Genomic DNA, 16,810 nt, shown 5'->3' on the forward strand with positions numbered 1-16,810 from the left:
GATAAGTCTATGAGCTTGCCACCTCTTGCCCCTGCGATTTTTGCCCATTTCTCAAGGTAAAAACTTCTCCAGCTCCTTCATGTTGGATGGTTTCCGCTTGTGAACAGCAATCTTAAAGTCTGACCACAGATTCTCAGTTGGATTGATATCTGGGCTTTGACTAGGTCATTCCAACACATTTAAATGTTTCCCTTTAAACCACTTGAGTGTTGCTTTAGCAGTATGCTTCGAGTCATTGTTCTGCTGGAAGGTGAACCTCCGTCCCAGCCTCAAATCACAGGCAGACAAACAGGTTTTGCTCAAGAACATCCCTGTATTTAGCACCATCTATCTTTCCCTCGACTCGAATAAGTTTCCCAGTCCGTGCTGCTGAAAAACATCCCCACAGCATGATACTGCCACCACCATGTTTCACTGTGGGGATGGTGTTCTTGGGGTGATGGGATGTGTTGGGTTTGCGCCAGATATAGCGTTTTACTTGGTTGATGAAAAGTTAAATTTTAGTCTCATCTGACCAGAGCACCTTCCTCCATACATTTGGGAAGTTGCCTACATGACTTTTGGCAAACTCAAATTGGGTCTTCTTATTTTTATCACTAATGGCTTTTTTCTGGCCACTCTTCCATAAAGACCAGCTCTATGGAGTGTACGGCTTATTGTGGTCACATGCACAGAAACACTAGTCTCTGCTGTGGAACTCTGCAGCTCCTTCAGGGTTACCTTTGGTCTCTCTGCTGCCTCTCTGATTAATGCCATCCTTGCCCAGTCTGTGAGTTTTGGTGGGCAGCCCTCTCTTGGCAGGTTTGCTGTGGTACCATGTTCTTTCCATTTGATGATGATGGATTTGATGGCGCTCCGGGGGATTATCAAAGATTTGGATATTTTTTTTTCTATAACCCAACCCAAAATTGTACTTAACAACTTTGTCCCTGACTTGTTTGGAGAGCTCCTTGGTGTGATGCCTCTTACTTAGTGGTGTTGCAGCTTTTCAGTAAAGGTGTGCTTATACTGATAGATCATGTGACACTTAGATTTCACACAGGTGGACTTCATTTCACTAATTATGTGACTTCTGAAGGTAATTGGTTGCACCAGAACTTTTGAGGGGCTTCATAGCAAAGGGGGTGATTACATATGCACATGCCAATTTTCTGAATTTTATTTATAATATATATATATATATATATATATATATATATATATATACACACACACACACACATACATACATACACGCACACATATACACACACACACACATATACACATACATACACACACATACATACAGTCAGGTGCATAAATATTGGGACATTGACAGAATTTCCATATTTTGGCCTCTATTCACCACCACAATGGCTTTGAAATGAAACAAACAAGATGTGCTTTAACTGCAGACTTTCAGATTTAATTTGAGGGTAATTACATAGAAAATCAGGTGAACGGTGTAGGAATTACAACGGTTTCTATATGTGCCTCCCACTTTTTAAGGGGCCAAAAGTAATGGGACAAACTAAACAATCCTAAATCTAACTTTCACTTTTTAATACTTTGTTGCAAATCCTTTGCAGGCAATTACAGCCTGAAGTCTGGAACGCATAGACATCAGCAGATGCTGGGTTTCATCCCTGGTGATGCTCTGCCAAGCCTCTACTGCAAATGTCTTCAGTTCCTGCTTGTTCTTGGGGCATTTTCCCTACAGTTTTGTCTTCATCAATGAAATGCATGCTCAATCGGATTCAGGTCAGGGGATTGACTTGGCCATTGCATAACATTCCACTTTTTAGCCTTAAAAAACTCTTTGGTTGCTTTTGCAGTATGCTTCGGGTCATTGTCCATCTGCACTGTGAAGCGCCGTCCAATGAGTTCTGAAGCATATGACCGAATATGAGCATATAATATTGCCCGAAACACTTCAGAATTCATTCTGCTGCTTTTGTCAGCAGTCACATCATCAATAAATACAAGGGAACCAGTTCCATTGGCAGCCATACATGCCCACGCCATGACACTACCACCACCATGCTTCACTGATGAGGTGGTATGTTTTGGATCATGAGCAGTTCCTTTCCTTCTCTTCTCATCACATCACTCTGGTACAAGTTGATCTTTGTCTCATCTGTCCATAGGATATGTTGTTCCAGAACTGTAATGGCTTTTTTAGATGTTGTTTGGCAAACTCTAATCTGGTCTTCCTGTTTTTGAGGCTCACCAATGGTTTACATCTTGTGGTGAACCCTCTATATTCACTCTTGTGAAGTCTTCTCTTGTTTGTTGACCGACACATATACACCTACCTCCTGGAGAGTGTTCTTGATTTGGCCAGCTGTTGTGAAGGGGTTTTTCTTCACCAGGGGAATAATTCTTCTGTCATCCACCACAGTTGTTTTCCGTGGTGTTCCGGGTCTTTTGGTGTTGCTGAGCTCTCCGGTGTGTTCTCTCTTTTTAAGAATGTTCCAAACAGTTGATTTGGCCACATCTAATGTTTTTGCTATCTCTCTGATGGGTTTGTTTTGATTTCTCAGCCTAATGATGGCTTGCTTCACTGACAGTGACAGCTCTTTGGATCTCATATTGAGAGTCGACAGCAACTGATTCCAAATGCAAATGTCACACCTAGAATCAACTCCAGACCTTTTACCTGCTTAATTGATAATGAAATAATGAGGGAATACCCCACACCTGTCAAGGAAATAACTTGAGTTGATAGTCCCATTACTTTTGGTCCCTTAAAAAGTGGGAGGCACATATAGAAACCGTTGTAATTCCTACACCGTTCACCTGATTTGGATGTAATTACCCTCAAATTAAATCTGAAAGTCTGCAGTTAAAGCACATCTTGTTTGTTTCATTTCAAAGCCATTGTGGTGGTGAATAGAGTGCAAAATATGAAAATTCTGTCAATGTCCCAATATTTATGCACCTAACTGTATTTATGGGTGTGTATGTATATATATATATATATATATATATATATATATATACACACACCTACATACACACACACCTACATACACACACATACATACACATTTCTCATTTCACTTCACCAAATTGAATTTTATGTGATGGATCTGCACAAAATAATCTAGATTAAAAATCAAAATAAAACTGCAGGTTGTAATGTAACAAACAAAAGGTAAAAAGCCAAGGGGGTGAATACTTTTGCAAGGGACTGTACAAAGCCCTTTAAGTAAGATGAACAATTTATTGCTCTAAAATAAATAGCCTTAAAACTCTTCTCCATCTACTCAAGCTGTGCTCAAGCCCCCTGAAGAACTTTAATTCGATGCCTTGACTTTTGGATAACAACTGCTTTCTGGAGATACCCAATCAATTTCACCTCTCAAGGCAGAGTGGATATATGAAGTTATTAGACAGCTGGTGTGACTTGAGACGAGCCATGTGTGTAAAATGGCCGCTGCGGCACTGAAGGAGTTAACCCTCGTTCTGCAGTGCATGGCGCCACGTACTGCAAATGTATATGTAATGTGTTTTAACATACTCCAGCCGTCTCTGGTGTGTGTCTGTGTATAATACCCAGCAAGACACTACAAGAGGGTACTTCTTAAATATCTGAAGACCTGATCAATATTAACCCCCCCCCTCTATTATAAAAAAAAAAAAAAAAAAAAAAACACACAAAAAGCTATTGTTGCCCAGTTTTGATCATTCAGGACATTAAGTATCTAAAGGGGCCTATCCATTTCCCGACTTTGTGAACAATGCGGGTAATGGAGAGCCGGCAAGGATTAGCAATGCGCATGCACGCTGGGTACTTGCCGACCCCGAATGTCTACTGAACATGGCCGTCAACCTGGCGACGCTCGCCAGGTTCGGCATGTTCAGAGAGAGGAGGTCGGGCTCCTTCACTGAATGACGTTCAGTGAATGCCGTTTAGTGCGGGCAACGCACCACTTCGGCCTTTAGGTCTGAACGCTAGATGTTCAAACTTTTAGGTCGCCTAATTGATAGGACCCTTAAGCAAGATTCTCGGGTCTAAGGCTGCCACAGATAATGCCCATGCTAATTCAAGACATACAATCAGTCAGTCAAGATTTGTGGAGGACCAGACAGCAGTTAAAAATAACAAAGGTTTTAATACACAGTTGCCCACTAAAGCACCACTCATGCACTAGTGATCACTTTTTAATGCTTTTTTGGCGTCTACAATTAGAACTTGCCATGCCTTATTAAGTGTTGTGCAGGATGTGGTTTTGGGGTTATCATGTCAAAAGTACAGGAAATGTCTCCATGTCCTGAAGGCATTGCGTATTCAGGTTTTCTGTTGGAAAACATATATATGCTGAAAAGCACAATATAGGAGTTTCACATGTCTCTCCTGTTTAACATAGTCAAGATAACTTCTTGAAACTAAAGAAATAATAGTTTTAACCAATTGTAATATTCTTACAAGTCCCTGGGTTACATGCTGATAAAGCTAACCAGAAACTAAATGAGCTTAGAAAGTTTTAGGGATTCAAAGTTAACCACAGCAAATGTAGGGTGTGTCATTATTTATAGGTGCAGGTATGAGTTGTGATCGGTCAGGACATCTGAAAATGAAACCTCAAATTATGACTCAATTACAAAAGTAGATCAGAGACTCCCATCATCTACACTGGATGCTTTAAAATACTCTTCCTCATTACACAAAACAGTGAGTGGACTCCAGAGAATGGATAAGTTAACCTCCACACTGTAGAACAAAAGACATCATCAAGTTGAAAAGTTTTGTGTGATTATGTTCTATGCAAAACATTACTGTGCTATTGAGATATGACAATGGGGGAGATGTGGCGATATGGGGGTTTAGTGGTTTCAGTCGATACGGCTTCTCCTCCATGTATTAATGTGGGGTTGGGTGGTAAATAGCTCCCCTGTCATTCTCAGCGCTATCTACAAGATAGCGCGCCAATATGATAGGCAAGTGGTACTGACCGTTCCAACAGCTACAGCCATCGATTTTTACATCTGTAGTTTCCCTCTCAAAACAGCAGTGACAGTACTGTCCTTGGCTGCCGGGCTCCAGGCTGCACGCAAGATATTGGAAAGCTTGCGAGATCTCGCACATGCCCAGTGGCGCCGGCCGGGAGGTGAGGCACAGCACATCAGCATTAGTCTGATGTGCAGTGGGCTTTGGCGGGTTTTCACTCTCATACTGCAGCAGACGAGAGGTTTATACTTCTCGTCTGTACTGCTTCCTGCTTTGCCTCAGTAAAGAGGTGAAGCAGGAAGAGTGAATAGTGACATCTCCCCCAATTTTCTGAACTGCTTTCATAAAATTTGCCAGATATGAACATATTTATATAAACATGTTTAATTCCGCATACATGTAGATGAACAGCACAATTGTTATTTAAAAAAAACAAACAAAAAAAACTACTACATATATAAATTGGAAGTCATTCAAGATTAACAGGAAGGTGGTGTTAATCCTTTAATCAAGGGGTAGCCACCATAAATCAAGGGGTAGCACTCTAGTTGCAGTAGAACTACAATTCTATAATGCCCGGTTACAAATTTGCTGTTACATCATGCTAAAACTGTGGCAAGGCATGCAGTTGTGTGTAGTTCAACAGCAGTTGGAGTGCAACAGCTTGCCTAACTCTGCTCTAATCAATGGAGGATTGAGGATAGTGGTTGACATGACAGGGTGGAGAGCGCGCTTTTCTGCCATTGATGAATTCCAGGATTTATACAGTGGTGCAGAATATTCTAAAGGAAAACGTCAGGACATCAGTCCATGCGCTGCAGCTGAAGAGAACGTGGATCATGCAGCAAGACAACGCAAAGCCCACAAGTCATTCAACCAAAGAATGGTTAAAGAAGAATACATTTAAAGTTTTGGAATGACCAAGTCAAAGTCCTGACCTTAATCCAGCAGAAATGCTGTGGAAGGACCAGAAGTGAGAGTTCATGGGAGGAAACCCACCAACATAACTAAGTTGAAGCTGTTGTGGACGGAGGAATGGGGTAAAATACCTCCAAGCCAATGCTCAGAACTAATCAACAATTACCGGAAACGTTTAGAAGCAGTTGTTGCTGCACAAGGGGGTCATACCAGATACTGAAAGCAAAGGTTCACATACTTCTGCCACTCACAGATGTGTGATATTGGATCATTTTCCTCAATAAAGGACTTGTGTGGGTACTTGTGTACTTTACGGACTCATTGCAGAGAGAACCCAATGAATGTTTTAAATGGTACTTGTGTACTTTACGTACACAAGTACCGAAAGTTGTCCCCTCACTGGCTCGCTGCGCTCGCCACGCTTCGGGCTCGGTGACTCGCTACGCTTCTGGCTCGGTAGCTCGCTACAAGGTTATATTCCCCCTCTATGCCCACTTGGATGGTAGGGAATGACGCTGGACACTGGCTGATGACGTCAGGGCCCTCTCCGTGAAGGGGATTTAGACATTACCATGATGGATAATAATAACGAGTGTAGGACACTTGGGTTCTCTCTGCAATGAGTCCGTAAAGTACCCTTGTGTGAAATCTGAGGAAGTTTTAGGCCAAATTTCAGCAGAAATATAGAAAATTCTAACTTTCAAGCACCAAAGTATTGGCCACCTCCCTTTCACTTACTCTCTTACAGCCAAGTTTCTGCAGGCACCTAGCTACTAATCAAAGCCTAGTTCTACGAGATGCAGACTTTAAAAAGGTAATAAATTCAGGATGCACCACTTTGTCAATATAAAGTATAAACTATCCTATGTAAAGAAAGTTTAAAACTACCAATGCAGTTAAACAGAGTGGAAACTGCTTCTCGTGAAAAACCATAGAAGGGATAAGAGGAAGTGTGGAAAGTGATAATAAACGAAGGGTGGAAAAGCAATTTAAAATAGACATAGGCTATACAACAGTTCTGGGAAGATATAATAGGCTATGTGAAGGACATAACAGGGGCAGACTTGTAGTTGGTCCATAACTTCTTTACTATCGTAAGACAGAAACATTCCACAATCAACAACACTACAAGTTGCACAATATTATCTATTTTGCCTGCACCAGAGAATAGTTAAACTACATGCTGTTAACCCTGGTACAACACAGGTAATGGGTAAGAACTAGAAGACGGGGCTCACCACTGATCCCATATCAAGTCTCATTCAGGTGTGGCGCATTTTTCGGAACACTGCTTGCTCCATTCACTTGAGGCAATTGTGACATTGAACGAAAGTACACACAATATGTCCCTCTAAGGTCGGGATGGGGAACCTCAGGCCCGGGGGCCGTGTAAGGCCCTCAAAGTCATTTGGTCTGGCACTTGGAGCTTTTCTCTGCTAGCCTCATCTGTCTAGCAGTGTGTCTAGAATGGCACACTGCAGCCAGAATCTATGCAGCAGTGCCGCCTGGAGCGTCCTCATAATGCTTCAGATGGTCACACCACTGCCCTTACAGCTCCCCGGAGCATCCTGAGCATTGCTGTAATCGCCGGTGATTGTGGCCCCACCCCTTGTGACATCATACGGAGAGAGGGGGCGTGGTCTGCAACAGACCTGCAAATGTTATACATATCAAAATGGCTCTCGGCAGAGAAAAGGTTCCCCACCCCTCCTCTAAGGTGAGCAAAATGCGTTTTTCAATTGCAATTTTTTTTACAAGGACTAATGTATACAATTATGCCTCTGGGGAAAGTACTTCAAAGTTGACTTGAAAAATATTTTAGATGGCTAAAATAATTCATAACATCACTACCTGTATGACCTAAGAAAAAGGAAAGGAGTACAATGTACGGCAGGACAGAACGACCAAGGGAGGCAATCAAATACCTACATGGATTTTTTTTTTACCCTACTTTATCAGTAAAGGTCTGAATTTAGCAACATTTTGCAGCCTCTTGTTCCTAATGTGCTAGTGCCCATCCTTTTGTATGTGTACACGGATCTTAAAGAGGCAAGTTGTGCACCTAGATCAGTGATTCCCAACCTCGGTCCTCAAGGCACACCAACAGTCCTGGTTTTAGTGATATCCATACTTAAGCACAGATGGTTAAATCAAAATAACTGAGGTACTAATTAAGTCACCTGTGCTCAAGTATGGCTATCCTTAAAACCTGGACTGTTAGTGTGCCTTGAGGACCGTGGTTGGGAATCCCTGACCTAGATAAACCCATTTTGGAGTTAATTATGATAATTGATTCAAGATTGATCCAGACACAACTGTGTTACATTCAAGGCTACACATAACTTTATAACAGACCCAAAGTGTGAAGTAGATAATTATCTTAGGTGAGCAAAATTGCTGAGAGTTCGCTACCTTTAGAGAGATGGCCTGGATTTTCATACTAGGAGTAATCAAAAATATGGGTTGAAAATGTATTTTAAATACAATATATTGTTTATAGCCAACTGAAAAATGTATATGCCTAAATGACCTATTGTTTAAGATCTTAAAATGTTATAGCACAAATCTGCCAACTTTTTTTATTTTTTTAAATAATTTAAAGTCAGCTAATACATGTGGAGAACCCACATTGCCAGTAAGTGTAATATTTGCATACAAAGGTTTCTTGCAAGCTTTCCGAAATATCTATTTACAGTATTAGAGAAATAGTCATAAAACTTTCACAGGCTGATCCACTGCTACTCACGGATCATTCTATGAAACAAACTAGACAAGTGGACACTATAAAAACCTACAAAACAATGTAGACTAAAGTTGGAGAAAAGGGGCCAAATATATCTAATGGACGTTACTTCAATGATTTAACTATGTGTTTAATTCATCACAGTTACAGATTGCTGTATTTTGAACAAAAATGGGAAGTATGAAATACATCCATTTTACATACTTCCTCTTCATTAACAGCAAATGTTAAAATAACATTATCAAGTCTTCTAATTCATGCTGTGAAAAGCAGCACAGGCTGAAATTAATGTAATTATAATTATTACAATAGAATAAAAAATAATTTTTTTTTGTCAACTTGTGTGATTGTTAGAAATTTGTACTACAAGTAATGTTGCATCTCTAGACTGACTGCGACATCAAACATTGATGGTGAACAAGGGAAGTATATTAGGGCAGCTTGGTCACGGCCATTACAATTATGTGCCAAAAAGTTTCTTTTCATTCCTTTTTCAGATAACACACTAGTTTAGAATTGGTGCTAGAAAATGAAGCACACATTATGGTGAGATTATTGTTCTGTTATCTCCTTATTTGTTCAATTTCCTAAGTATAGGCTTTTTAGTAATATGTATTTACGGCTGTGCTTTTTGCTTAGGACACGTTATGTTGGAACAGATATAGTCATAGTTCATTTTACAGACAGCAACAGCATCATTACAGTAATGCAACTAAACACAAGTATACAAGTTTTGTAGAAATATTTCTCCAGAGTGGAACCAAGTTCTGCCAGTTCCCTTTACTTTCCAAACTGTTAAAACATGCAAAACAACAGTCACTTAAAATACTCTCCTACTCCCAGAGGTCTGAGCTCCGGATACCCAGAGTTTTTTCTGAAGGAGCTGTGATGGATGATGAAGTGATCATAGACAAAAAGGGTGGTAATCTAAAGTCAACTTGTTTTTTTTGCTTAAATACATTTAATCATTTTTTGAGAACAACCACTGAACATTTTAAACTTTAACTGAACAGGTAATATAAATATATTTCAGTATCAAAACATAACACAGATTACCACATCAGCTGTTGCACTCAAAATCCCTAGGTTTTAAGTTTCCATCAAGAAAAGTTCTTTGGAAAAAATAGAGTTCCCAAACATATAAAATAGACCCTGATAACTACTGAAATCTTGAAGAGCAAGCATTAAAAAGAAATGCTTTCACGGAGCTCACATCTTGGAAGGTAAGAGCCAAGTAGTACATTGTATTAGCTAGAATGACTATTTGGGTGAAACTATTTTATATAATACATAGTTCAGTAAAGGTCAACTTATCACTAATTTATTTACTAAAAAAGTAATTATATGCTATAACTCTGAACAAAAAGGCATGAGGAATAGCTGAGACGGGACATTGAACACTAGTTCAACCAGTGTTGCATCTGTTCACACCCCACTTTGGTCTTGGGAAAATCCCAGGTCGTCATCTTTCACACTAGACCCACATTTGTCTTGCGGGACAGGGTTGTCACATTGCTATATAGGTGAAATGTTATCTGGTGCCTCCTATTGACCTATGAGGTTACTTGGTTATACTTTGCATAGTGTTACCCAGGTCAGACAAGAAAATCCCAGCTCATAACCATAGGTCCACCTTGACCCATTAAGACCATCACAACCCAAGCTTTTCCCAGGGCCCTCAGTGGGAAAGGGGTATTAGATTACAAGACTCTGCAGCCCTTGAAATGTCTAGTATGCATACAAACTATTGAAGTTACCATGATATACGTGAGTGTAATTACATTTTTAAGTCAATTTGTATGTTACATTTTCTCCTGATAATTACAAGGGGGCAAAGTACCAGCAGAGGATGGTAAGTTAGCGAAGTGAATAATAGGCTCTTATTTGCATTTAAAAAACAAAAGATGCAAAATAAGCCTAACAGAGTAGAGAACTAAGCATTTGGGTTTATTTTTAGGAACTAAAGGGACATTAGTGAAATGCTTAAGTAAACAGGTAAATCTTGAGCCTGTTTTGAGAGATTCTAGAGTGGAGGCCTCTCGATCAGTCCGAGGAATTGAGTTACATAGAGTTGGAGCCAGAAAGCTAAAAAGCTTGACCACCAAATGAATTGAGGGACATTCTAGGTACTGTTAAAATAATAGTACTACTACAGATCGCAGTAGGCGAGCGTGGCACAAAGTAATCAGATGCTGCTTCACCTTGGATCCTCGTTATGTAGGGCTTTGAATTTCAGTTAGCTAATCTTGATATAGATTCACCATCTTACAGGCAGCCAGTGAAGGGAGGAGAGAATGGTTGTTCTGTGACTGGGATGGAGCTGGTTGGTTAATAGCCTGGCTGTTGCATTTTGTACCAGCTGCAGGCAGTGCAATTCTATTGCTGGGAGACCCAGGTAGAGGGCATTGCAGTAGTCTAAGCATGATGATACAAATGCATATATGACTTTAGGCAGATCTTCAGAGAGAATTAAGTGCTTCATTCTGGCTAGTTTCCTCAGACTAAAGAATGGGGATTCTCCCATGTCCAAATATTCCGAAATACGGAATAATTTTGGCATGACTGAGATAATTCTGATGGTGCAATGTACACAAACTTTGTCTAAGGCACAAAATATTGAAACTGTTGTATAAAATTACCTGCAGGCTGTGTGTATAAGGTGTATATAACACAAATGCATTGTGTGTATATTGGGGTCCCATTCCCAAGATATTTCATCATATGCAAATATTCCAAAATACGAAATATTCCGTTATCCAAAATATCCATGGTCCCAAGCATTTTGGATATGGGAGACTCAACCTGTACCTGATAAGTGTCAAGCCATCATTCCAGGACAACCCCAACATTCTGCACATATTCAGTGTTTTGCAATTCTGAACCCCCAAGTGTAAGTGCAGTTTCGGCATCAAACTTGTTCCAGTGTCTTTTCTTGTGGTCACTAGGCCACTATATGTCCTAGATCATGGTGAATGACCATCCTGACTCAGTTTCCCAAAAAAACAGAATGATGATATTGGAAAACACCAGGCACAGAGCTAATCCAAACTGGTCGATAACTTCTATAGTACCTAGGCAGCACAAAAGCAAAAATCTTCTTCTACAACTGTAGAGAAGGGATAAACTATTTTAAGATTTGACAGTGACTAACTTAATGTTGTGTCTCGCTTCCCATTGTCTTCCCTCATTCCAATAGTGATAGGACACTGGTAGTTGCACAAAATACCAGTTGGCAATGACTGCTTTATTATTGGCAGATGATGGCAATATTAGAATAATATACCCAGAGATAATTATCTACCAACATCCTCAAATATATGTTAAACCCACATATTTATTATGTTTATGTTTTAACCATCGTTTAAATGTAAAAAAAAAAAAAAAATCATGTGTATTTTATGTTACAATTACATTGATAACATTTTGTTACGAGAGTTCTACAAGTAAAGGTGCATTCCTATTATTGATACAGCATGCCTGGTATGTCATTGTAAATGCAGTAACTTGTTTCAGGAACTGGTGTTTTTGAAGGGAGTATGTATACAGGAACCTATATGAAAATTAGAATATCTCCTCAGCTAGGATTACTGGGAAGGTAACATCTAGCATTTTTCACACCAAAGTACCTCTTGTGTGGCTGTTTTTGTGTGTTAAAATTTACTGTGTAAACATCCCAATGATAGAGCTATTTGTGATGAAGCAGATTATATATATGGAAAAACATATCACTATATGTGGTGCTTAGGTTGTAATTTTATATAACCCATTGTATCCCCTCCTTACCAAATCCATTTTCTTGAGAGCAGATGAGAAGCTAAAGGTTGCCTTTGTTATGGAAACTTTTTTTGGTTCTTCCCAGGCATACTCTGTTGCTTTGTCAAGGCAAAATCTCCATATTATACAGTTTGGTCATGACATAATACAGAACAATCCCCGTGAGGCTATTGGAGATATATACAACTTAACAGTTTCTAGATGTAAAAAGATTAGAACTTCTAGCTATTTGCATATATTACAAGCTATAATTCTGCAGCTGTAATGTTAAAAAGATGCCCATTCCTGAAGATAGCATTAAAGAGTTGCAGTAAAACCAAAGCACATCAATCTTTCATTTAACATTAGCCTAACTACCTGTGTTATCTGTAGTAGAGTAATAAATGCATACAACATAAAGTGTGCTTCTGAGCATTTGTACAGGAAATGTGAAGGGAAACGTAAAAAAAAAAAAAAAGTAAAAAAATAAAACACACACACACACTTTAGGATTACCAGTGTGCAACACCATTTTGTTAGCATGTAAATGTTTCATAAAAAGGGAAGTTGTGTATTTTACAGAATTAGTAGATCCTTCCACAAATAATGAAATAGACTCACGTGGCATTATTCCTTGATTCACCAGCTCCTCTCGTGTCCTCCTCTGCTGGAGCTTGAGCTGCAAGACTGTAGGAATAGATAAAAAGGGATCCTTAGTGCAAGTCTATTGTCCTCCTCTCACCCTCTAGGACCTGACTCCTTTCCCATCCTCAAGCTGGTTTTACTAGCGATGACTTCCCCACCCTCTCAGATAGCAGAAGTGGATATTGGTGACAGCAGTGTTGCAGCTTCCGTCCCTTTGGGTGATGCAGGAAGTTGCGTGTGGTGTTGCAGTGCAAGATAACAATAATGTGTGAAATATTATATATATATATTAGGGATGTGCAGGCTCGGTTCTACTCGGTTCCGTTCGGTTCTTTTTACCGGATCTTATTGGGTTTCAGCTGTCACGAGTTTTGGATAGCCAATAAGATTCGGTAAAAAGAACCGAACGGAACCGAGTAGAACCGAGCCTGCACATCCCTAATATATATATATATATTTATTACACACACACATACACACTTCTATTCAAGGAGAATAGGAGTACTTGTTAGGAGATGTCTGAACCAGTACTTTCTGCAATGCAGATTTGGTATCCCCTGCTGTGTCTAATAACTTAAATGCACTAGCCAGCACATAGGATTTCCCAAATGCCATCACGTAATAAAATTACAAGCTTTCTGCTGTTGACATCACAAACTCAGTGTTTCACATTTATTGGAAACTGTGCTGATATCATCCCTCAAGCCAAAACACACATGATACAATCATCTTATAAAATTATATTAGGGCCAATTGTTGAAGAAAATATTGCTAGCGTTGAACAGCTTTGCTTTCCAGCTTCTGTGTTCTAGAACCTTTTGCAGCAGTTTCAGACTAACATTTTAGTGATGACAATGGTAAAATCTGATTGCAGGCCAAACACACGAAAACATTCTGGATAAGACCACATCAATTTCACTCACTGGAAGGAATTCAATAGTTTTTTTGGGTGCTCTAAGTAATGGGCACCCAACAGAGCAATTCAATTGTTGTTCCGATCAGGCGTTTTCTCCCCGCAGCCTCCTGAGGTTGTGAGCAGAACTGTGCGAAGAGTCTGTTTTGGGTTCCCAAACAGTAGCTTGGTTGCTTTAACGAGGTCGTTAGACGGGTTTAGCCACTTTACGCGGCTAAACCTGGTGCGTTTGGGTACGGCAAGCATAATAATTAATGGGCGCTCAAAACAACTGAATTGCTCCGTCCGGGGCATTTATTATCGGCACCGAAAAAAACAATTGAACAGCCTGTATTGTCCTCTATATTTGTAGATACTTTGAGTTGCATGCTATACAGAAATTCAAACTCAAATGTCTGCCGGGTTTTCCACAGCACTGTACAGAGGGGCACAAGCACCTGAGTAACACCACACGTATGTCCCAAGGACAGTGACTGGGAGGTAAAGGGGTGACTCAAACATGCAGACTTTTTGCATCTTATAGAAGTTTTGCAGGGGATGTCGCTGAAAGCAGTTGCACATAAAGATGCTTAATTGCTCACATAATAAGCCACACTTGGATGGAGGAATTGCACCTGGTATAGGCTTGATGCAAGCTTTGATGGTGCGACCGATGGTACGTCTAAAGACGCACCAGGCGGTATTTCAACGTCTACAGGTGCCGACAATGGGCGTCTCAGTGCTTGCACATTTGGACACACAGATTTACACCAAGGAAGGGCTTTGTAGCGGTATCAGCATAAATATACATATAACGTCTCTGCTTCAAACGATATGGTTGCATCTGCGTCTGACCCGTCTCATGTGACTAGATCAAAACTAACAAGAATACTTACTACAATTACTACAGCATGGCGACAGTCCACATTTTCATCCTTATAATCTACGGTTTTAAAACAGCAAAAAACAAACAAAAACATGTAGTTGGCATTCATAACCAATGACCAGTTAAATAGTGTATGTATTCCTTCAGGACATTGGGTTTTTTGGATAGCAGTTCTCTTTATAATGTATTTTTCTCTAAATTGTATTATTCTTATTTAGTTTAGAGGAAAGCGAAATAGAAATTCCTACAAGTCTTGTAATATACTGGAATGTTATAGATCACTTTAGAACTTGAGGACGGCAATACAAGAATGTCAACTTACTCAGTTCCAACTATTAACTTTACCCTCCAGAACAGGATAGACTTTGTATTACCCATGATCTCTAGTCTGACCCCATTATGGGATCACCCTTGTTTTTCCCTGGGATGTGACAGTAATGTGGCAGCTTTGTGGGGTAATCTTGGAATTGAAGGTTTCATTCACACCATAGGCAAATTTGCCCCATCCACATGTTCAGACCTCCAGGACCGCTTTAGCTTCCCCTTCTTATGTCACTAGCAATATCTTCAAATGAGTTGCTTTCTCCATCTCAAACCAATTTATCCTTGCTACGCTCACCTACCTCAGTTGAACGTTTAGGTCTGTTCTTGATTGGTCGCAAGGGAAACTTTTCAGAGATTTATAACTTTTTGCAGCCCCCTTCCTCCTCGTGAACCACCTGAGTTAGCTTGGAAGATTGTTCATTGTCAAGAGACAGTGAGAGAACAATGGGAAGTGGATTACGTACAGCCAAAGCCTCCATTAGTGTAGAAATTAGGAGAGATTTGCTACAAAGTCTACACCTGGTGATACTTGGTACCCACTAGACTCCACACTATTTTCCCTGTGACATCTAGTACGTTCTGGGAGGAAGGCACTTTTTTCCCCACACATGGTGGACTTGTCCCTCCATCCGTCCTTTCTGGGATCAGGTAAATACTCTAATTAGCCGTACCCTGCTGCATGGGGTATCCCTAGCACCTACCTCCCTGTCGTGGGTCACTCTTCGATACCATCTGGGTACACACTAGACGATATTTCAAACGATTTGCAAATCGTCCAGTGTGTATTCATCCGTCGCATCTTCAGATCTACCTTACAGGCTGCTAAGTCTGAAAATCTGACTGACGACCCCCTTGTATTTGGATGCAGCAGGAAGCAGCGGGGGAATGACATATTGTGCGGTTGTTCATAAGATCATGTGATGTGTACGGACTAAACGATATGTTGTTCCATTGCATCTGCTGTCACCAGTGTACACAGGTTGTCTAGTGTGTACCCAGCATTATTCACACAAAGGACATTTTCACACTCTGGAGCTGAACACACACAATGAAAGATGACCATTTACAGCATGCGAATTATTTCTCACTTTCCATGCTACCCCTTCCCATCTCTTACCCCCCTCCTCCCTTTATTTGGTTACACAACTCATTGTCAGATTAAGTGAACATAAATTTAATAGGATATAATATGTTTAGGATGTTTAATGTGTGAAACAGGTGGCTTTAATTGTGATGGTTATTTTGTAGTTATGCGATTTATGGGTTGGGTACGGAATGCCGGCGCCCAGGATCCCGGCGGTCAGAATCCAGTGTGACGGCATCCAGACTGCCAGGATCTCACCTACATCCCGCAATTTAGTTCTGTGGTAGTTTGTGTAAGATTTAGTTCTTGGCAGTTTGTGTAATATAAGCACCATGAAGTATATGGTGTTAAATACAGTATTAATTAGCTGTAGCAGTGTTTGTGATCACGATGGTGATTTTGGTTAATAGATTTGTGTATTGGTGTTTAACTGTAGATTTCTTTGATGGAGATGGAATAGTTAAATGTAAAGAGGATAGTGAAATTGCCATGTTGTCATCTTATGTATTATACAATGATTTGTAGTTTATATATTAAGGGAGATATTCAGTCATGCAGTTCCCTCCATGTGCTCAGCCTTCAGGTCTGAATATAGGGCTTGGTAAATTTCTAGCTGTATATATGCAAGT

The 16,810-nt window shown here is 40.1% G+C and overlaps 1 protein-coding gene across 1 annotated transcript in view; it reads right to left on the reverse strand.

Annotated features, from left to right (window-relative positions):
• Positions 1–16,810, reverse strand: part of MRTFA (myocardin related transcription factor A) — a 160,756-nt gene that overhangs the window by 106,524 nt on the left and 37,422 nt on the right. The window contains exon 4 of the mRNA XM_088467999.1: positions 12,972–13,037. Within this exon, the coding sequence (XP_088324125.1) occupies positions 12,972–13,037 (66 nt within the window). The remainder of the gene's footprint in view (positions 1–12,971; positions 13,038–16,810) is intronic.

Source organism: Taudactylus pleione, unplaced genomic scaffold (genome assembly GCF_031769625.1).
Source record: "Taudactylus pleione unplaced genomic scaffold, aTauple2 ptg000080l, whole genome shotgun sequence".
NCBI lineage: Eukaryota > Metazoa > Chordata > Amphibia > Anura > Myobatrachidae > Taudactylus > Taudactylus pleione.